Genomic DNA, 21,519 nt, shown 5'->3' with positions numbered 1-21,519 from the left:
GGGGCTGCTACAATGCCTATACTCTCTCTCCCTCTCTCCCTCTCTTTCTTAGCCGGCCGTTTTGCTTTGTCTTCAACTCCGGCGGTGGGCGGATTGGCACTGGCATTGCGGGTTTCTCCAAAACTTAAGCATTCTAGACTCATCCTTAATTCGAATGCCATACAAGATTATAAGTTGAACAGAAGAAGCCTTTATTTTTTATGGATTGTACGGGGCTTGGGGTGGGGTGGTTGCTTAAAAAGAGAATACAAACAACAAGAAAAGGTTGAGATTCAAAGTGGAAAAAAAAAAAAAAAAACCCAGGTCCAAGGATGCATCATTGTTGGTCTCAGACTCTGCTCAAAAGTTGTCATGATAGCGCACCTTGCTTTCTCTCATATTTTTGAGTGTTTCCGTCCAACTTTTATTGCGAAGCTGTGATAGTTTTGCTTTTCCTTTTGACAGATATCGACTGATCTCAGACTCCAGTTCCACCTGCCATATATCGGACAAATGTTGGAGATTCTTAGGAGAACAGTATAGATGTGTGAATGAAGTATGGACCAATTTCTATCTCTGTCAAGGAGACATTAGTTCAGTAATAAAGGACTGAGAATGGATATGATCTAAATTACATTGTCCGCATCTCTTCGTAGTTCAAACTTAAAATCATTACACAGCAGCTAGTCTTGTTTCTGATATTGGCATATTTGTCATCATTTTGCTGCAGTGATGTTGTTTCTTGGTCTTTTGCCAGGGATGGACCCTTCCCGACCTGCTCTGTACTCTCCCTCTATTTTTCCTCTTTTAACTATTGATACCCATTTTGTTTTTTCTTCTGAATCTAATTTCAAGGTATTAATATATAAATATTTTTATAGTTTTAATATATAATTATTAAAAATTAAAAATAAATATCGATTTTCAATTAGAAAACTTTTCTACCCGTACACTAGTACCAGTAACTTATAAAAAAATGCTCTAGGTGGCAAATATATTTCTTTTTCTCTATTAATGCATGCTTTGATCCTGTGGCCCCGTGTGTGTATGTATGATCTAGTTGCTCGGTCCAAATATCCTTTTAGGGTTTGGAAATGCTAACAAAAAGCTGGTTCGCATCTTTCTACGGATTCAGACCAAAAATAAAACTTTACACGGCGCTTGAATTTATTTATCTTTGCAGATACAGAAATTTTCAGGCCACACTTAAACTTTTCTCGAGTATATAATTTTATGTGTACTGTATTTAATAATGCGATTAATTTGATATGGAATTTATAACACTACATACATGATTTAATTGAAGCATACTTACAATATATAGTGTATATATGTGAAAATATATAGTAGACAACCAGAAAAGGCAATATAATTGAAAAGAGAGTCGAATTTTTACATGAAGAAAAAACAAGAAGAAAGGTAAGCCTGAAAGTTGCAAAGAAAAGCTATAAAGTCATCCATGGGCGGTGAAGTACCACGAGACAGAACTGCCATGTCCATACATGGACTACACTCTCTGAATTTTAATTTTCATGGTACGTACATATATATATCTGCAAAAAAAGAATTAACATGTGGTGTAGAATACTATAGATGTCCATTTTATAGCTAAGATAGATTAAAATTAAGTTGTTTTGTTAAAGAAAACAAAAGGATGGTTAGAATTTGTGAATTTGATAAGTACGTAATTTATCGTCTGCTTAATTAGAATTGAAGGGTGTAAATCCGGCTGCTTGAATTATTACTTCTATACTATTAAAAGACTTGGATATAATTATGCAGCTTTCCTTTATAAATTAACAGTTTTTTTTTTTAATAAAAGAAATTAGTCAGTTGAGAGGTTTTATTTTTGTCAATTTCATTTTATTTTCTCAGTTTTTTCCTCATATATTTTTTTTATTGATTGATCAAATTATTTTTGGAACGGTTAAGTTAACTAGTTTATATCAAGATAACTCTTATATGGTTTGATTTTAAACCTAATATAGACAAAGTTTTTTTCCTTCATTATTCATATGAATATTGAAGTTATTTTTAAAAATATTCACCCCCCTCCATTTTTTTCATTTCCTCTCCTTTATTTTCTCAATTTCATCCTTAATATTTTTAACAGTCATCCGAGTTGTCTTTAGATCAACTAAGTCGATTGGATCATGTCAATCCAATTCCCATGCACATGGTATAATTTTAAACTCAGGTTAAACAAAGAGTTGGGTTGAGATGTGTTTTTATGTCAATTTCATCTCTTTTTTTTCTCATTTTTGTCCTCAAATATTTTGTACTAGTCGGTCAAGTTGTCTTTAGAACAATCAAGTAAAGTGAGTCACGTTAAGGCAACTCTTACATGGTTTAGTTTTAAACCCAAGTTAGGCAAAACGTTTGGTCGGAAAGTCTTCTTTTATGTTGATTTCACCCTTTTTTCACACTTTCATCCTTAGATTTTTTTTACCGATCGGTCGAAATATCTTTGGACAGACCAAGTCGATTGAATCATGTTAGAGCGACTTTTACATAGTTTAATTTTAAACTCAGGTTAGATAAGGAATTGGATCAAGAAATTTCAAAGCTCATCTACTAAGTTAGATTTAATAAAAATATCAAATAATTCTCTATGATCTAGATATTTTTTTATTATATTTTTAAAAAATTGATCATACTTATCTATAGTGTAATGCAAGTCTATAAACTAGTAGACTCCTAGAACTCGTTGTTGTAATATTTCAGCTTGGATTCAAAATTTTCAAGTCTGAATAAATTAAAAATGGTTTTGATGGCTTCTTTGTATAGTTTCTAAATTACATGATCGAAAAAAAAAATTCTTGTGACCAAAAAAGGAGAAAATTAATTAAGGATAAACTTCAAATGTACCACCTAACTATTGGAGTAATCTCAATTGTACTTTCAAATTATTATTTTTATCAATCATATCATCAAAGAATTTTTATTTCTTAATTAGATAATCTTGTTAAATACAATTAATAAAATTATTGATTATCGATCTGATATTCCTCATATGATCCCCACCATAAGATAAAATTTGAAAGAAATTTCTTCTTTTAGTATGATGTGAGAGAAAAATATTTAAGTGAATAGTAATTAATATGATGTGATGAGAGAAAGATATGAAGAGCATGTGCATGAATGCTTAATGATTTCGTTAACTGTATTCTAACAAATTAAATAGTCCAATTGAGAAATAAAACTTTTTTAATGGTATAATTAATATAAAAGATACTTTGGGTATACAATTGAGACTATAAACCCTAAAAATTGGATATTAAATTTGAGGTTTGCTCGTTAATTAATTAGAAGGAAGCAGTCAAATTCACCGAAACAATATATATATATATATATATAGCAAAAGCTTGGATAAAAATTAGCTTGATTTCTATCCCCTAAATATAATAATTTTTCAATTTTTGCCCATGTTAGTTCTTATTGTTTCTTTTATCCTAAAACACAAACTAATTAAAAGCAACTTTAATTTTCAGATTTGGTAACCAGGTTTCAAAAAGTTTCAAATTAATGTAAGTCATGCATGCATCCTTAATTATGAGAATATTAATTTAATAATAAGAATTATAGCAATAATTAAGAGAGTATTATCTACAGCTCTAATATTTGGTGCTTCACTGTTTATATAAAGAATGAATCATTTTGCATGAAGGAAAGCTAGTATTCTCTAATAAAAGAAACATACAACTTTCACATTATTTATTTATTTATTTACTTACTAGTTTTCTCCTCATGTGTATTAATAAACTACTTATTTAATCTTTTTTGTTAATATTTAATAGGTTATTTTAATTTTATTAAAAACATCAAAATCAAATATTCATTAAATTAAATTATATTAAAAAATAAAAGGATTTTTTTTCTTAATGTTGATAGATTTTGTCAATATTAATAATAAAATGAATAACAAATATTTAATGAATCTTTTCATTCATAAAAACTAAAGGCTACCAAAATAATAACCAAGGATCTTCTACAATAATAATAAAAATTTAACTATGAGTCCCATTTGAGAATTTAATAAATTTTAATGTAATTCTATTATCTTTGGATTTTAATAATTTGTTGCTGTTATTTTCTTATTTTAAGATATTTTCAGAGTCTCCGATAGTCAAAATAAAAGTGAAAATTATAGTCTATTAGGCCAAGATAATTTTAAAAGCTTACTCTTATGTTAAATTTATGTGATTTTTAAATAGATGTATGCTTTGCATGTTCATGCATAATAATATAAGCTGAACAACCATCTAGGTGGTGGTCCAGTGGTAAAAGCTTGGGACCAATAGGTTTACTCCCTCTGTGGTTTCAGGTTCGAGCCCTGTGGTTGCTCATATGATGGCCACTGGAGGTTTACATGGTTGTTAACTTCAGGGCCCGTGGGATTAGTCGAGGTACGCGCAAGTTGGCTCGGACACCCACGTTAAACTAAAAAATATATATATATATATATATATATATATATATATATATATATATACTGAACATTCCTTTGATGATTCAAACACCCAGTCCCATTAATCTCATTCAATTTAATAAAGAAAATGGCCTTGCTTTTTCCAGACGGGCGGACCTGCCTGAGGCCCATGCGCGCGCCTAGGCCACTCATGGTCACACCAATCGGCCACACAGGCCCGTGAACCTTCATAGAATGATATTAAAAGAATTCATTGAGAATCATTGTAGTTAATATTTCATATGAAAAAATTAAAAAAAAATATCCATGTTGTAAATAATAATATTTAAAAAAATTTATCTCACATTAAAAACCACTGTGAATACACCAAAAAAAAAAAAAAGTTTTCATGTACAAGAAATGTCACATTTATAGCTAATAGAGTTGCTCACTTTTAAAGTTTTGTTAGAGCAACTTTTACGTTATCATTATTAAATACCATCTGAAGTTGATAAAGAGAGATGAAAAGTATATTTTTTTTGTTTGGATCTCATGTTTTTTAATTTGAATATTTAAAACTTTATATAATTTGTTTAAAAGTTCCAACTCGATTAATCCAAAATTTAAAATTATAGTGATAACTAATCAAAAACAAGATATTATTAAGATTATTGAAAAAAATAGAAGGTAAATATTTGATGGGAGTAGTTATACACCTTTAATAATTGATTAATTAGAATTAAACTATCTAATTTATTTTGATTTAGATTTTATAGTGGTATCATACACTCATACTCTAGATTGCAAGTTTCACATAGTAAATATAATTGACTCGAGTCGATTTAATGTATCATCATTTTAATATTTGTTTTAAAAAATATATCATTTATTATATTGTCATCTAAATATTTTAAAAATTCATTATATATCAAACTTTTTACTTGGTAGCATGATTAGATATTTTTTTAAGGTTATAAAAAAATATCTGCAGCGCAACCACGGGTAAAAAACTAGTACAGTCGAAGCCTTTTGAGGAAGGTAAAGACGAGCTTTTGTATGCTACTGGCTCCCAAATTACAAATTCAATCACCACCACCGGCAACCAAGAGTGAAGCTACTGCAGACATGCTTCTGATAAATATTCTGGAACAGTTTAAGGCAATGTTACAGGTCCACTCTAAAAGACTTCTTTTCTATTTCAATATAGAGAGAAACTTATTCATTCAAAGGAGCCAAAAAGGAAAAGCACACAAAAGGCAGTTCATCAGGAATACAAAACAAGTAACAAAAGCCCAGATAGAAGGTGGTGTGAGACACCAAAATGGAAGTAAACATGACCAGAAATTGAGCTTCGAAAAACTTGACCAGCAGGAATCTGAGTGCCAAAACCACCAGAGCAACAGCGAACACGAACATAAAACCAAAACTACATTTCAGATCAAGACTTCCCAGTGTCCTTAAGTATTCAAACTTCACTTTATGATTTTATAAATATTTAACTGCGCGAAATTAAAACGAGATAAGTATATATTCTAGGCTTCTTGATTCTGCAGTTCACTAACCTGATATGGTGAGACAACACTGCAAGTCAGAACTTGCTCCTCAGAAAGAGTGGATTGTGTTCTGGCTTCTGCTACATCTTGATGACAAGGATTTCCCACTAGTTGACAAAGATCTTTTCATTGAAATTGGCCCCTTCTGCAATGAACATCTTATAGAAGAATTTTTCAACAGCTTGTGGAAGCCACTACTTCCCCTCTTCGCAGCGTTCTTCGATTTCGGCTGCTTTGGTTGCACTAATAGACTATCCGAGTTAGCTTGACATTTACCAGGAGCAACATTAGCAAGCACACTATAAATTGCAGAAGCAGTAGAGAAATCCAATGACACAGACCTCCTCACAGGTTGCATTTCTTCTTCTACCACCACCAATTTGTCAACTAAATCACTTCGTATCCGAGGATTCCTCGATATAAAGTGGTTCGAATTCAAGCTAGAGTTTCCAGCATTTGATTCATCTACAACTGGCAATCCACAGATGGGTTCTTCTCCATTTCTCACTTCACCGCTTCCATCTTCTCCTGCATGGTTACTGCTCATTAGTCCACTGGGAATATTATTCTCGGAATTTTCCATCTGGGGTTCTTCCCTCGAACTCAAATCACCTGTAGTAGGCACCGTTAAAGCAACTTGAGCATCAAAATTGTCGGATACAACCGGGGCACGACAAAGGGGGCAATTCTTGTGTGATCTTAACCATGTATCAATACAAGGTATGTGAAAAGCATGACTACACTTTGGTAAAAGTCTCAGACTCTCATTTTCTTGAAACTCACTCAAGCAAACAGAGCACTCTGTACCATCAATCAGCCCTTCGTCTTTCTTAAAATTGAAGACTGTTATTGAGTCGATCACAGATTGTTGGAGACCTAAGAAGTTGATGTACCATATGTGGTGGTTGATTTCTGTTCCTTGATCTTCATCAAGAAAATCCTCTTGGGTACCAAAAAATACTGGTAGACTTCTTGACCTTCTTGAATTTTGATGCCTGTTGTAGCAAAGTCTTGAAACTAGGCATAGGATTCCCAAAAGAACTGCACCACCAAACACACAAGCCATGATGATCAAGCTGGTACTGCTTCCATTATTTGGGTTTCGGTTATTAGGAACTGGTAGAGAAGGTGGTATTGGAGGATCTAAATCATGTTTTACCCCTTTTGCTAATTGAATCTTGTAGTTTGCATACAAGTTCATTCTTGATCTTGGTAGTTTTCTTTGATCAAACTCCATTTTTTTCTCTCACAAAAACAGAGGAAACCGGGGATAGAGATGCATCTTAGGTGTGTGGAAAATAAGGAACAAGGAAGACAAGATGAGCGTCGTTTACTTACAACCATAATGTATGGTCTTGAATTAGTGATAATGGAGACTTTTGGTTCCATTTTTTCCACAAATTTGACACATTTCGTTTTCGATTTAACACAAGCATTTGCTAGGTTGTTTCCATTTGTTTTCATTGCCCAAGTACAAGTCAATGGATCTTTTTGGTCATTTACGCGTTAACTTCGATTATGGGGTTCAATTCAATGGTCACAACGAGTGTGAAATAAATAATAATAATAATAATAATAAAACTATAATTGCTTTTTGTCTGTACATGAGACAATGTGTTATGAATTATAACAGTAAAGCGGTGATTTTACCTTTCATAACCACACAAAAAAAAAGTAATGAAATGGTCATCCGAGATAAATTAGTTTTTTTTTATATAGGGATCATTTATCATTGTTATATTGATCAAGATTAGTTTTTTCATATTTATTATGCACGTTGCAATAATTTAAATATTTTTAAAAACTAAAAAAAATTCAAATAAAATTAGTGTCCAAAAGCTTTTAAGTTCTTTACGCTTTGATTGCATAATATAATGTATAATGTAATGACAAAACTACCTTTCAAAAAAAAACATCCAATGACATTTTTGTTTTTTTCTAATTATTTTTTTAGTTATAATGATATTAAATAAGGGACAATTCAGACTTATATATTTTAGAAGTATTGTATCGTCTTATATATTTTAGCCAAATGCGAGGGGCAATATCAATCGATAAAAAATAAGTGTAATTCTTTCTATGATCTTAAATGGACAAATATACGTGTTAGTGTGCCCTTCATTCTAAATTAGAAACATATTTTTTCTTAAAATTTGATTAGAATTAGCTATAATTAAATAGATAATATTGTATTTAAGATATCTTCTCATTAGAAATCTTTTAATTGTCATATAATAAAGTCTTGGGTTAGTGTAGATAGGTTTTTTTATTATTTATTAGCAAATATAAATTTTGATTCATTTTATTAAATGTATCTATCGTTTTTTTATTAACAGTTAAAACTATTTTTTTAATATTAAAATACAGATTAACAACTTTTACATATTTATTTTTCTATGATGAAGAAATATTTTGATTCAGCCTGCGCTGCTGGCACAAAGCTCATAGCCAGCCAACAACCATTTAGGGCAACGACAGAGATTTATTTTCTTTCTTTTCGTTAAATGTTTGGATTCGAGTCTTGGTGGCAGTCATAATTAAGTGCTAAACCCATGTTGTCATTTTTTGTTTTTTTGCTTTTTAATGTAAGTTGGACATTTTTATTCTAACATAGTTAATGGTTGTATTTAAGTGTTTTTTAAAAAAATTAATTTTTTTAAATTAATTTTTTTATATTTTGTATAATTTTAATATATCAATATTAAAAAATATATATTATTTTAATATATTTCTAAATAAAAAAATAATAATATCACAAACACGTCCGCTGAGTTAACGTATCTGCCCATAACCTGACTTCTTTCCCTTACCAACCCGTTGTTTCTTTCCTTCACGTCTCGTATTGCCATCTCCTTCAAAAATTGTCATCATAAATCCTTTAAGCAAATTAGTCTAAAAAATGGCAGGATGGCCAGCATCAAACAACCAGAAGATGAATTCTAGAGCTTTGAAAGAGAATGATTTGTTGTTGGGCCCCTTGCTTTCTCCAAGTTCTGGTTTTGACTTGATGCAGAATTGTGACCTACCTCCTCCGTTGAAGGTCTTTTCTGGGTCAGATAAGACTGTCATATCATCAATGAATAGGGCTTTTAGCATGATTGGAAGGGAACATGATCATGATGATTTCGATGTGTCTAGAGGTTGTGGTGGTGAGAATTATGAGAAGTTGGAGGTTTTGAAGGCATTAAGGTTGTCACAAACAAGAGCAAGGGATGCAGAGAGGAAGGCTGCAAGTTTGATCAAGGAGAGGGATTGTGTTGCCAATGCTTTGTTCCACGATTCCTTTCAGTTATTTGCTTATCGCCAATGGGTGCGGTTGCTTGAGTTTCAAGTTTTGAAGGCACAAGAACAATGGCAACAGCAAGAAAAGAAATTGTGTTGTGGTTGTGGTAGATCAAAGGAGGTGAAAGACCAGTTGGAAGAAGAAGAGGGTTCAGACGATGGGAGCAGGGAGTATTGGATAAATGTGGCTTTGAAATTTTTTCTGGGCTTTGTTGGCTTCGGACTCGCATTTGGTTGCTGTTATTTGTTATGATCTTCCTGCTGATCACCTTCTTACACTTTTGTGATGACTGGACCAACGTTCTAATAAGGAACAGAGCATGAACAAGAAGGTCCACTACAGCGAAGGTTAACATAAGTAGCAGCAGCAGTAAGCACTATTGGACACAAAACAGGAGGAGAAAGCAAGAACTATAGGAATTAATTTTGAAGTCCTCATTCAAAATGTCATGTCTCTTTAGTTCTTCTAGATGCATATGTATAAGTATTAATTAATGATATGATTATCTTATTAACTATCTAGAATTATCCATAAACTGTATTAAAAGAGTTGTAATCCAAGTCCAAGTTTACGGAACTTCCTCTCTTAGAAAAGTAATATTATACGAATTAAATATGTTTCCACCATGCTTCCCTTCCTACTTTCTCCTCTAATTCTTCCCAACAAGAGCTGCAAACTGACAAGTGACAAGCCTCACACAGTAGCTAAAAGCATGGGCTCAGGGACGCCAAGCAATTAAGACATTTTTGAAAAACAAGTGATGTGTACATAGATAGATATTCAGGATGCAGCATGAGCTAATTTCTTTCCAAATCACACAACATAGCGCGAACTGTTAATAAATTGCAGCAGTAGATCACCAACTACGAGAGGATACAGTGGGATATATAAAGAAAATTTGTAGGCTATACTGGAAACAATCCTACTTGTTAGTTTACGCATTCCTATTTCCTGTATATACAGTGAAGTATTTACAGGGACAAACAATACAAGACTGGAGAAGGAAGTGGTTAAAAATGAAGTAATGCCCACGTGCACAGACCTCAGATGGACATAGCATTCCTCACCGTTACTAAAAAAACTATGAACGGACCCAGCAAACATGCCGGCCACACTTACACTCGACATGGTTGTAACCTTCCAGTTTCTCAATTGTATATCCACAGACAGGGCAGCTTTTCGCGTTCTGTTTTCCTCTGCACGATAAAAATGGTGTCTCTGAACGTAGACACCATCATCTTGTTGAAACAGGCCTGACTCTTCTTTACGATGCCTCCCTTGCTCCCTCATGCTGGCCGCATGCATTTGCAACTGCCTCCTACCTTATTAATAGACAACCTACACCACTGTTTCAAAACAAAACCCATGTTGAAGTCCTCTTTGATAAAAAAAAACCTAATTACCTGGAACTAAAAAAATCTGGGTGTTTGTGTTACTTTCTCACACGATCCTATAACTTATTATAAAAAATTTGCTTGAAATTAAATTTTTTTTTATGTTTTTGAATTGTTTTAATGTATTAATTTTAACAATTATTTTTAAATAAAAAATATTTTAAAAAACACTAATTACCTATATTACATTACTGCGAGTTAAAAGCACCTTGGTCCCGACCGACCAGAAGCGGCTACTGGCATGTGAAAAGTCCTTTGCGAGTGTCAGTTGGACTTGAGTTTCTAGGTGGATGATCCATAGTTTTGAAACCCGGCCTAGTTTGGTAGGTCGACCTGGGGCTGGAATCGAGTCAGGTTTAAGAAAAAATAGAAAAAGTCAAAACCTAGGGTGACCCGACTGACCCGACTGGTTGATCCGGTGACCCAGCAAGACTCGATCAAAAACCCGGTTGCAACTCGTTGATTTTTGTTTTTTTTACTAAAATGATGTTGTTTTGATTTTTTAAAAAAATTAGAATTTACTCGAGCAACCCGATGACTCAGTTAAAACCTGATAATCCAGTTAAAATGCAAAACTCAGAGCTTGAATCGGATCAAGTTTAAAAACTTTGGATAATCACTTGATTACAGTAACGATGCATAATCACAATTTCAAGAAATTCAATTATAAATTTTACCCCAAAAAACCCCACTGAACTTAGGCAAAGAAATAAATACCCCTCGAACTAAAAAAATCTCTAATTTCACTCCCTAAACAATATGGCTTTTTGAATATGTCCTTTTTATTAGTTCGTTGACACATTGAGAATTTGATAAAAGTACCCATAACAAACCTCTTGATTCCTACCTTCTTCTCTATCGACTTAGAAAAACATTTTACTAAAAGAGAAATTGCTCTTTTCTATTAATTTCTCAATGAAATCTTAAGAAAAGGGGCAAATTCTAATAGTTATATTGTTTGGGATGGAAATTAGGGCAAAATCAGTAGATATACTTTAATTCCAGGAACAACATTACTTTTCAAAATATTTTTTTAAAAAAATACATCAAAATAATATTTTTTTTATTTTTTAAAATTAATTATTTACTTATACACATATAACGGCTTGGATACACAAAAAAAAAAATTTAAAGTTAGAAAAAAAATATTATTTGTTAAAAGTACTTTTAAAATGAAAAAACAAACAGCAAAATCTTCTAAATTTAAGGTTTTATTTTCTTATAAGGTGCTCAAAGAAACAGCCTATGGTATGCAAGTGTCTTGACCTTTGCACCAAGCGGTAGTGGCCTGATTCTTTTCCATGTTTATTTTCTTCTCTTCAAAAGAAGCCATTGCATTTACCTTTAATTCCTTTCCTTTTGCATCCAATCTGAGCCCACACCACATCCTTCTTTAGCAAGAGCAGACCAAGCCTTTTCTCTTCTTATAAGATATGAGTGCTGCGACTCAAACTAAAAACAGCATTCCCTGTTCTAACTTCTCACCATGAAATGCCAAGTAATTGCATATATCAGAATTGAGTTTTACCATTTCTAGGCATGTGGGGTCGATGCCCTTTAAGTTTTTGAATGAATAGACCTGTGTAGTTCTTGAGCAATCATACTAAAACTGATTCAGGTTGAAGTCTATGCTTGAGCAATCCATTGCAAATGAGGCCATTTGTTCTTCGTGAAACTTTTATTTTATATAATTTCTCGTTGAACAGTTCAAGGTAGATAGAGCCTCAAATGGAACTTGATTCTGTGTTTATTACAATAATATGAAATAAAACTGCATCCTCTTACTTCACCACAAGGAAAAAAATCATTCGAGAATTATTTACATTGTAAAAAAACGGAATACAGGTAAATAATGCAAGGGCAGCAAAGAATGGTCTTTCATGAGAAAAAGATTTTGGATCTTACGGTTTATTTCGCTCTGCTCCCTTGAACAGACCTGAAGGAAGCACTCATGCCTTGGATGAACCATCAGATGGGCTGCCACTGGTTGAATTGTTGTTTTTGCTGATAGGACCATTTACATGGCCATTAATATCCGAACCATATACATGCCCCATTTTTTCTCGCTTAGTTTCCAGATATCTCCTGTTCTCCATGGTTATTGGTGTCAACAGGGGGACCCTGCCTGCAACTGCCAAACCATAGCCTTTGAGCCCAACATATTTTGCTGGATTATTTGTCATCAGTTTCATTGTATGAACACCCAGATCTCTTAGTATCTGCCATAAATTGGACCACTCATTTCAGCTCCCCAAAATGAGGAATTAATGCCATGAAAGTTAGATGGAGGAAGGAATGCTAAAAATAACAGAACTCTCATAAGAAGTGCACAATTTAGTTTCAACTAGATCGTCTTATACATGAGAGAAATTAGAGTAAAGAAGCTTTCTAATCGCACAAATGCAGTACAAATCTCAAATGCCCCCAACTAGCAAAATTCCTTAATCTTCTGGATTACCAATAAAAGAAACTCAGATCATTCAATTCATGGTATGAAGATTTTGTTCTGATCATCCAATAAATAATGACTGGCAATCAAAGCTAGCCAAATAATATGGTGAGAATAACTCAGAAACTAACAATGTCCACTAAATTAGAATTAGAATGAGAAAGGGCAATTTTCCAGTCAAATCACCTATGAAAAAAATCACAATTCTTGAATCTTAGAGGCTTGTGTGCCCTATATTTTGTTTAACTATGTGGTTGAGAAAAGAGATAAACAAGGCTAGGACTAGACATAGCAGAGGAAATCAGAATAAATTATCAAAGTATTAAAAAAAAATAGTACCTGTGCACCAATGCCATATTCTCGAGAATCAACAGGTAAACCAAGCTCCTCATTGGCTTCAACTGTGTCTCGTCCATCATCTTGTAGGTTGTAAGCACGGAGCTTGTGACCCAAGCCAATTCCTCTACCTTCATGTCCACGAAGATACACCAGAACACCCCTGCCAGCTGCCTCAATTTGCTTCATTGCAAGCGCTAGCTGCTTCCCACAATCACATCTAGCTGATCCAAAAATGTCGCCAGTGAGGCACTCAGAATGTACCCGCACAAGAATATCTTTCCCATCCCCAATTTCACCCTGTGCATATCAGCATGTCATTATTACTCATGGTACTAGGATATTCTCCACCTCCACCAAAAGAGCGAAAAATATTGAAGAAAATAAACATTGTTTGTCAATCATTTGTCAAATAGTAGATAGTTTTACTTCAATATGATGACAAGAAAGGTGACATCAATTTCTTGCAAGCTTTCACCCCTAAAGGAAACAAACAATACTGGTGTGAACAGCCAAAGATAATATTCTAATATCATGCAGTTGCAATTTGAAAATAGGCTCTTTATTTTTTGGATATTCCATCAGCAAGAAATTTGATTTCAAATTGAAAGGAGATATTCATCAACAGGAACACTAAATAATTTCATTAACCATGCCCTCTATACAGTGGACATGCTGCATACTTCTTAGAGGCTGAAGCTTGGTTGAGTTAAGATTAAGCATTGCATGAAACACAGTCCAAGTCAACAACAACGTATATAAAACAAATATATCAGACAGTATAAAAGACAAACTACCTGCCTATTCCCTCCCCACCCCCACAAAGGATAAAAAGCATTTCTAATCCTCCTGTGACAATTGAATTTTAGTTGACAACTGTGTAAGAACACTTGAAGAGATCTACAAAGTTGAGTCAGTTGATATGATGAAAATTGCATACTATAAAATTACTACTGCTATAGGAACAATGCCATTGAATCACTAACGGACAATTTGATATTAGTGTTGCACAAAATGCAAAGAAGAGAGATTCATAGGTGACTGCTAATTTTGATGAAATAACTTACTTTAACCATTGCAATATGCTCGATCCCATCCAGCAATGACCTATAACAGTAGGCTTTGAATGGCCCCCACATTGTGGGTATTGGAGCAGCAGCAGCCAGCTCCACCAATCTATCCCTTTTCCTCCTATATCTGTCAATTAAAAATATAAATATCATCAGAAGAATTGCTGCTTTCTTAATGACAGGGCTCTGCAGAACTATGTCATGCCCAAGATCAATTACCATATGGAACAAATTACAACAGTTTTGGAAGGAGGTTGGTTGTTCTGAAGATATATAAATTCACAAAGTTCACATATTGAGGCAAATGCACCATCAATGCTAGTAACTGATATTTAGATATGTGGAGGAAAGTTTGATAACAAATAGAACAAGTAAAAGTACTCATTTGAACCTCTGGAGAGAGAGGGTGATTGTTCTGAAATATGGATTCACAAAGTTCAGATGTAGAGAACACAGCACCATCAATGCTATTCACTGATTTTTAGTAAAGTGGAGCAAAAATTGACAACTAATAGAAGAGGTAAAAGAATTATCAACTGTGTGGAGACAAACCTGATTAGATCAGCAATTGAAATGATTTTTAAGTTTTCTGCTTGTGCAAATTGACGAAGCCTTGGTAATCTTGCCATAGAGCCATCATCATCCACTATTTCGCATAAAACAGCAACAGGCTCCAACCCAGCCAGCATTGTAAGATCAACTGAGGCTTCCGTGTGTCCAGCTCTTTTTAGAACACCACCCTCCCTGTACTTGAGTGGGAAAATATGGCCTGGGCGATTGAAATCTTCAGGTATTGAATCTTTGGAGGCAAGAGCCAGTACAGTTATTGCCCTGTCACGAGCTGAGACACCTGTTGTTGTGCCACATTTTGCATCCTAGAATTAAAGAACATACAATGTTTGACATTAAGTTGAAACTGGTAGCAGAAGCTAAATATTAATTGATATAACCAAGATTACGCTAATTACAGAGAAAGCAATTAGCAGGTATAGCCAAGGTTACTCAATTGATTGAGCCTGATAGCTTGGATGATAAACTATCTTAGCATCATATAAGAGAGCTGGAACACCACATTGATGACTTAGATGTTCCCTAAAAGTTGAATGCCACAGCAAAGAAAGAAAAGTAAAAAGCTAGTGGCACAAGCAACGTGATGGCAAAATTTTCAGGCTACTAAAAGCTGTAACTTCAGCGAAACTGCTTCACCGCAGAAGATTTTAAAGCACAGAATGCAGATAGCTTGTAAATATAGAAACTTCAATTGAAAAATTCAATATTTGGGGGAAGATGTGGTAAGCCTACCCACAGACAAAAAAGGGTATCTTATGCAGAACCCTACCTTATTTGTCTCTTACTTAGGTTTTTCTCCTTCACCAGTTGACCTTGTTAGCCCAGTAGCTTTTTCTTCATTTGATATTTATGCACTGTGTTTAGTTTGAAGAGGATGATTCCAGTAAATAAGCATTGCAAGTAATTTACAACTATGACCCCACCATAATCAAAATGTTTCAACTCCCACTACCCACTACACCATACTCGCACAAAGCTACTGCTCAATAGTTGCAATGGTGCCCATTTAGCAAATAAAACCTTTTGACTATTGAAATAAAAACTGCACCGACTTCTTTTGTCAAAAAATGATTAAGAATATTGACTTTAACCTACAACGAGGTTAAGAATATATAACCAACCAACTATCATATAGCAATAGTTATGGGAACTTAACAACTTCTTCAAGTTTTTTACCAGTACTACATACATTTCGCCTATAAAAATTGGCAATCAGGTAAAATCTCAGAAATTTTGGCCACATACAAAGGAAAGTACCGCCGTGGATACTGTTAATTAACATAAATCAAAATATACAGTCTGCTATTTAACTTCGCACATTTCCATCACCTGTAAAGTACGTAGATACAAATGAAAAACAGGAAAATAGAAAGAAGGGAGAAGGGGAAGTTGTCTTCAAGATTATTCTCTATCAAAAGTCCATAGGTAGTTAATGTTTCCCCTGCTAAATGTTAATGACTTACGCATATGAAAACCACCAACACTTATTCTCTAAGAAAAAAGATTTCTTGTTCGATGAAAAAACCGATAACACAATATAGAGAGGAAATTTATCCTCTAAATACAATATAGCCATCCCATAACCCCTACAAAGTCAAGCCATTTGATCCATGACCCTCCACTTTCTTTGCCGAACATAAACTTATATTCTAAGTCAAAGTTCCATCAAGACTAAGCTGAACAAGTATAGCTGGTGAAGAGAAAAAAAAGAAGCATGAGTTTATGCTACTGTACATGCCTTTTTTTTCTACATCAGTTGTCCCCCATGCCTTTTATTATTTATCTGGTCATGCATTTATTTATTGAACTGTAATGAATTGCCATTTCCAATCCCAATTATTTTATCTTGATCATTTGTATTATTATCATGCAAAAGTCAAGCTAAGCTCATTTTATTATTTAATTTTTTATGAATTGGGAAGCAATAGTTCAAAGTAAGGAAACAATTAGAGTATGCTGCTAGTTGGAGCTAGTCATGAATTATTACATTATCCATAAATTAATTTATTCATGTATGCCACCTACTTGACCTTTCTTAGCCTAAACATATCCCATGTTTTCTCTTGGTCACATGATCACATTTCTTCACCATTCCATAACATAATTTGTAAATTAATCACTCGGTATCACACTTTTGGTCGATAGCGACTGAACTCTCACAATAAATCCACCACTCCCCGAAACCCATATCTTCTTACTAATTCTAACTGCAGTCTATCTCTTTCACCACTCAATTTACCAAGTTCTTTCCATGAAACAGACTGACAATCAAGAAGTATCACACCAACATTTACCCTGTAGTAATACACCAGTCATCTAGCATTTCCTATCAAGGGAGAATTATTACCACCATTACCTTTGCCTTAATATAAGGACAATCTACCATACACATATGCAATCTTATCCATTTCCTACTTCCTCCCCAACTCAGCGGCCACATATATATCATCCCACTAAGATTTCCTTTTCATCTTGTAATACCACTCTAATTCTTCTTTAGTCTTTGGTATTACTCATACGCAATACTACCCACCACATCCAATTCTAAAGAACTCTAACCTACAAAATGCTAAAGAAAACTTTCAATTAACTATACATCAAATGCTTACAACTGAACTTTAATCATCACAAGTAATTTATTCCTACCAGACACCAGAGGGAAAGAAATCTACACATTACCACCACTCCAATACCTAACCGCATGTGTTCATTTACGTAGTACCCTTCAAAAGAAATCTTAAATCACTTTGCACAATCAACAGCTGAAAATCCAAGAAGACATTTGCAAGAAATATAACATGACCAGGAAAGCCCATGGGCATTGATTACCATGATAATTGCTGCCAAAGTGCTCATCAAAACATGTTACATGGTGGAAAGCACTTAAACCTATAGATAATTCCTAGGACTTCAAGGTTTATCTATTTCAAGGGAGAAAGCAAGCCACAGGACACACACCTATGATTCTAAAATTGAAATCAATCTATACATCATAGGTGATAAAAATGAAGAGAGACAATGAACTAGTTATGTACTTAAACATTAAGGGGACACAAAGAGGAAATAGAGTGATGTGCCATCAAATATGTTAATTACAAAGCAGAAACACTTTACAGCTGCACTTTAAAATCAAACTAAGACAAAGGTTTCTTGAAAAGATCTAGCTGTTTCATATGAAAACAGGCAGACCATATCCATTAGATAATATAAATAGAGAAGTTAGTTACGTACCACTGATATAGTGAATGCAGTGCACAGTTTTTCCTCATTTTTCTTATGAGTTACCATTAACGGAAGCTCCAACCTATCTAAATCTTCTGCTTTCATGCTCACACACACTATACCAGTCCCATGCTTGACAATAAATGCCATAGCTTCTGGTGTTGCCTTTGACGCTGCCATTATAAAGTCCCCCTCATTTTCTCTGTCTTCATCATCAACAACAATTACTAACTGCAAAGAATCATCACACATTAGTAACATAAAGCCTTTGAAGTAATGATGTAAGACCTTAGCATACTAGCTAGACCCCAAAAATTAAATAATAAATCAAGAGGATGAACCTTTCCTTGACGAATATCCTCAATGGCCTCTGGGATCGAAGCAAATCCTTCTGTAGGACGATCAAGGTCATATTCATCATTAGCAGCTAAGAAACCAGCAGTGGTGGGAGTTATTTCCGCTGATAATGTTCCAAAACCTGTAGCATCAGGTTGTAACTCAATCGCAGGTGATTGATTCACAAACTTATCCTGGCCCGAAACTACATTATCATTGGGATAAGATAGCACATCACCCTCTCCAGATATCAAAGAGGCTCTAGCCCTACCTCTACCATCACGTTTGAAACTAAAGCACACTTTTTTTCCAAGGTTACCATATCCCAGACAGGTAAGGTGCCCTCTTCCCATGAATGGACACACACAATGCAGACCAGTGTAGCGACCTCTGGTGTCCAAAGAGAAACAAAGCAAGTGATTTAGTCACACCTGAATATTGATTTGACAAAAAAAACTCCACAAATCACCTCAAAAAATGCAAAACTTTCACAATTAGCATTAATATCTTCAAATTCACCAGTCACATTGTACAAATTGTTCGAGTTTTCCTTCACATGAAATATAAAATATGAATTTCTCACCTATAAATTTCGTAACATAAAAAGAACATAAGAGAGAGTGGTTACTCACTGTAAACGAGAGGATGACAAGGAGGAACTGTAGAGATTAACAGAAGCCATCTTCAAAGCTCGTTTCTTTTGCCAAACACACAGAAAGACACGCAAAAAACTAACAAACCCACTAAAAGGCAAGTCCTTTAAACATCAAAAACAGATAAACAAGGAAAAAGTTAAGGAACCTAAGAAGGAAATCCTTGCAAATGCAATCAAAGTTGTTAGCTTTTTAACTCGTAATCATCATCACCACCGCCCCGAAGCAAAACCGAAAGATAATTGAAAACAGAAGATGACTGGTCGTTTCAGTTTTGTGTGGTTGAATCTAGTTTCTAGCTTACGTGGCAGTATCTGTCTGGAACTCTGGATAGGGGCACTTCACTTTTTCTTTAAAAGACAAGTCCGTCCTTGGTAGAAGTGGACTATAGACTACATGTCGTTGGGAGTGTTGAGGAAGGAACACTATCTCTGTCCTAACTTTGCCCCGACTTCCTTGGCTCCATTTTGGATTAACTTGTTTTTTTGCATTGATTTTGCTGCTAGAAATTAGTTAAGAAAGGCCAGTAATGGCAAGTTTCCTCATTTCTTGGATTTTTGAGGTTTCTTTTGAGTTCATGTCTCTGTCGTATATATACTTACTGGAAATATTTTATTTCTTTCTTTCTTTCCATGAGACAATGAGCATAAAAGTGAAAAAAAAGTTGATTTTGATTTACGTGGGATGTTTGAGGCTCATGGTAAATGGGTTTTTCTTTGAAGTTAGTATGGAAAATAATAAGTTTGATTCATGGGCATCAGAGAGTTCTTTTTTTTAATTATTATTAATGAGAGTGACCGGTTCAGTTTGTGTATATCTCGATTAATTTTACATGTTCTAAAATTAATAACCATGTAAGACTCTAGTAGTCTAAAATTTATGGGACTCAAACTGGTGACATCTAGAGAATAAACTCAGGGCCTTACTAGTTGAATTACACCTCTCAGGATTTGAAGAGTTGATTTTTGTTAAGATTTATGAAATCAATTGAAAATATTGATTTGAAATGTGGAAATTAATGGGGGTTTCGATAAACTTTTGTTAAAATTATTGAAGTATTTATTTTTAGGGGTTTTTAGGAGTTTAGTAGTTATTGTTTTTCAAAATATTTTTTATTTGAAAACACATTAAAATAATAATTTTTACTTTTAAAAAATTATTTTTAACATCAGCACATCAAAACGATATGAAAATACAAAAATATATAAAAAAATAATTTTTTTCAAATATTTTTAAAATACAAAAACAAACTGCACTTAAGAGATGATTTGACACAAGAATGTCAAAGTTTCATCAAGAAATGAGTAACATAGAAGCATACTTTTGAAACTCGGCCCGGCCCGGCGGGTTGACTCGGGACCGGCCGATCCGGGGCTGGAACCGGGCCGGGTTGAAGAAAAAATAGGGGAAGAAAAAACCCGATGTGCCCGGTTGACCCGGCAAGACCCGGTCAAAAACTCGGTTGCAACCCATTGACTTTTTTTTTTTTTTACTAAAACAACGTCGTTTTGATTTTAAAAAAAAAAATGGACCCAGGCGATCCGGTGACCCGATCAAAACTCGGAATCCAAACCTTGAACCAGGCCGCCCACCGGGCAGGTCTGAAAACTATGCATAGAAGAAAAGAAATGGTTTTGGCTATGGCAGCATAGCACACCGCGCATGCAAAGTTGCTGGTGAGAATTGAAAACGATGAACAAAGTTCACTTTGACCTCGAGGTTGAAAAGTGATAGTTTAATCCCTGGAGTTAAAAAATCATATATGTAGGTTCCTGATAGTTATATCAGAGTAATGGAGAAAAATCAGACATTTTATTAAATTCTAAAAATTCACTTTTATGCAAAATAAAAGCAATCACACGGTATCTAAAAACTTACTGAAGAAGTCTCACTCTGAACTCATCCCTGCTTTCGTTTTTATTAATTGCTTTTTTATTTTTTGACTGCTAAACTGGTTAAATAAAATTGCAGTGGAAATGAAGTTTCTAGATTGGTATGTGAAAATATCAGCCTGGTGGTGCTTTGATTGGAGCTTCTATGGAATTGTTCATGATCAAGACTGGCTTCTGTGTGAGGACCATCCTTTTATTCCTTTAATGTTTATTTTATTTTACCCTTTTTGTTCTTTTTATGCCCCACTTTTATATTTCTAATTTTTTCAACTTAAACTTTGGTGATTTTGAACTGTATTGTTAAATGGCACAGGCTTGTTGTTTGTGCTCATATGTATTGGATTCTTGCTGTCACCATTATTTTTCAACTCACT

At 34.0% G+C, this 21,519-nt stretch overlaps 3 protein-coding genes across 4 annotated transcripts; 1 reads left to right on the top strand and 2 right to left on the bottom strand.

Moving 5' to 3' along the window:
• Positions 1 to 5,496: 5,496 nt before the first annotated feature.
• On the bottom strand, positions 5,497 to 7,350 carry LOC7466783 (E3 ubiquitin-protein ligase RING1). Of its 2 annotated transcripts, none has more exons than XM_002310512.4 (2): positions 5,950 to 7,350; positions 5,497 to 5,762 (listed from the first exon to the last, which is right to left on the bottom strand). In XM_002310512.4, the coding sequence occupies exon 1, from the start codon at positions 7,175 to 7,177 to the stop codon at positions 5,990 to 5,992; it is 1,188 nt and encodes a 395-aa protein (XP_002310548.3). In that variant the 5' UTR covers positions 7,178 to 7,350; the 3' UTR covers positions 5,497 to 5,762; positions 5,950 to 5,989. The 2 variants fall into 2 exon arrangements, with proteins under 2 accessions (XP_002310548.3, XP_024461500.2); XM_024605732.2 differs by having other exon boundaries at positions 5,497 to 5,530.
• A 1,489-nt stretch (positions 7,351 to 8,839) lies between these two features.
• Positions 8,840 to 9,475, top strand: LOC7490194 (uncharacterized). Its single transcript, XM_002309920.1, has one exon. The coding sequence runs from the start codon at positions 8,840 to 8,842 to the stop codon at positions 9,473 to 9,475; it is 636 nt and encodes a 211-aa protein (XP_002309956.1).
• Positions 9,476 to 12,276: 2,801 nt separating this feature from the next.
• On the bottom strand, positions 12,277 to 19,538 carry LOC7466784 (bifunctional riboflavin biosynthesis protein RIBA 1, chloroplastic). The gene is made up of 7 exons (XM_024605758.2): positions 19,233 to 19,538; positions 18,606 to 18,990; positions 18,274 to 18,495; positions 15,025 to 15,347; positions 14,470 to 14,599; positions 13,406 to 13,702; positions 12,277 to 12,836 (listed from the first exon to the last, which is right to left on the bottom strand). Exons 1-7 carry the CDS (start codon positions 19,280 to 19,282, stop codon positions 12,567 to 12,569), a joined length of 1,677 nt encoding a protein of 558 aa, XP_024461526.1. The 5' UTR covers positions 19,283 to 19,538; the 3' UTR covers positions 12,277 to 12,566.
• Between the last annotated feature and the right edge of the window lie 1,981 nt (positions 19,539 to 21,519).

The sequence above is a fragment of the Populus trichocarpa genome, chromosome 7 (genome assembly GCF_000002775.5).
Source record: "Populus trichocarpa isolate Nisqually-1 chromosome 7, P.trichocarpa_v4.1, whole genome shotgun sequence".
Classification (NCBI taxonomy): Eukaryota; Viridiplantae; Streptophyta; class Magnoliopsida; order Malpighiales; family Salicaceae; genus Populus; species Populus trichocarpa.
Note: the sequence above shows the minus strand (reverse complement) of the source record. Positions and strands in the feature narration are given on the sequence as shown.

Excerpts from the sequence above, each read along its gene's own strand:
- LOC7490194 (XM_002309920.1), top strand. The coding sequence starts at position 8,840 with ATGGCAGGATGGCCAGCATCAAACAACCAGAAGATGAATTCTAGAGCT.
- LOC7466783 (XM_002310512.4), bottom strand. The coding sequence starts at position 7,177 with ATGGAGTTTGATCAAAGAAAACTACCAAGATCAAGAATGAACTTGTAT.
- LOC7466784 (XM_024605758.2), bottom strand. The coding sequence starts at position 19,282 with ATGGCTTCTGTTAATCTCTACAGTTCCTCCTTGTCATCCTCTCGTTTA. Across the intron at positions 18,991-19,232 it reads TTGTCATCCTCTCGTTTACA|AGGTCGCTACACTGGTCTGC; the intron begins GTGAGTAACCAC and ends TTTGGACACCAG. Across the intron at positions 13,703-14,469 it reads AGCATATTGCAATGGTTAAA|GGTGAAATTGGGGATGGGAA; the intron begins GTAAGTTATTTC and ends TGATATGCACAG.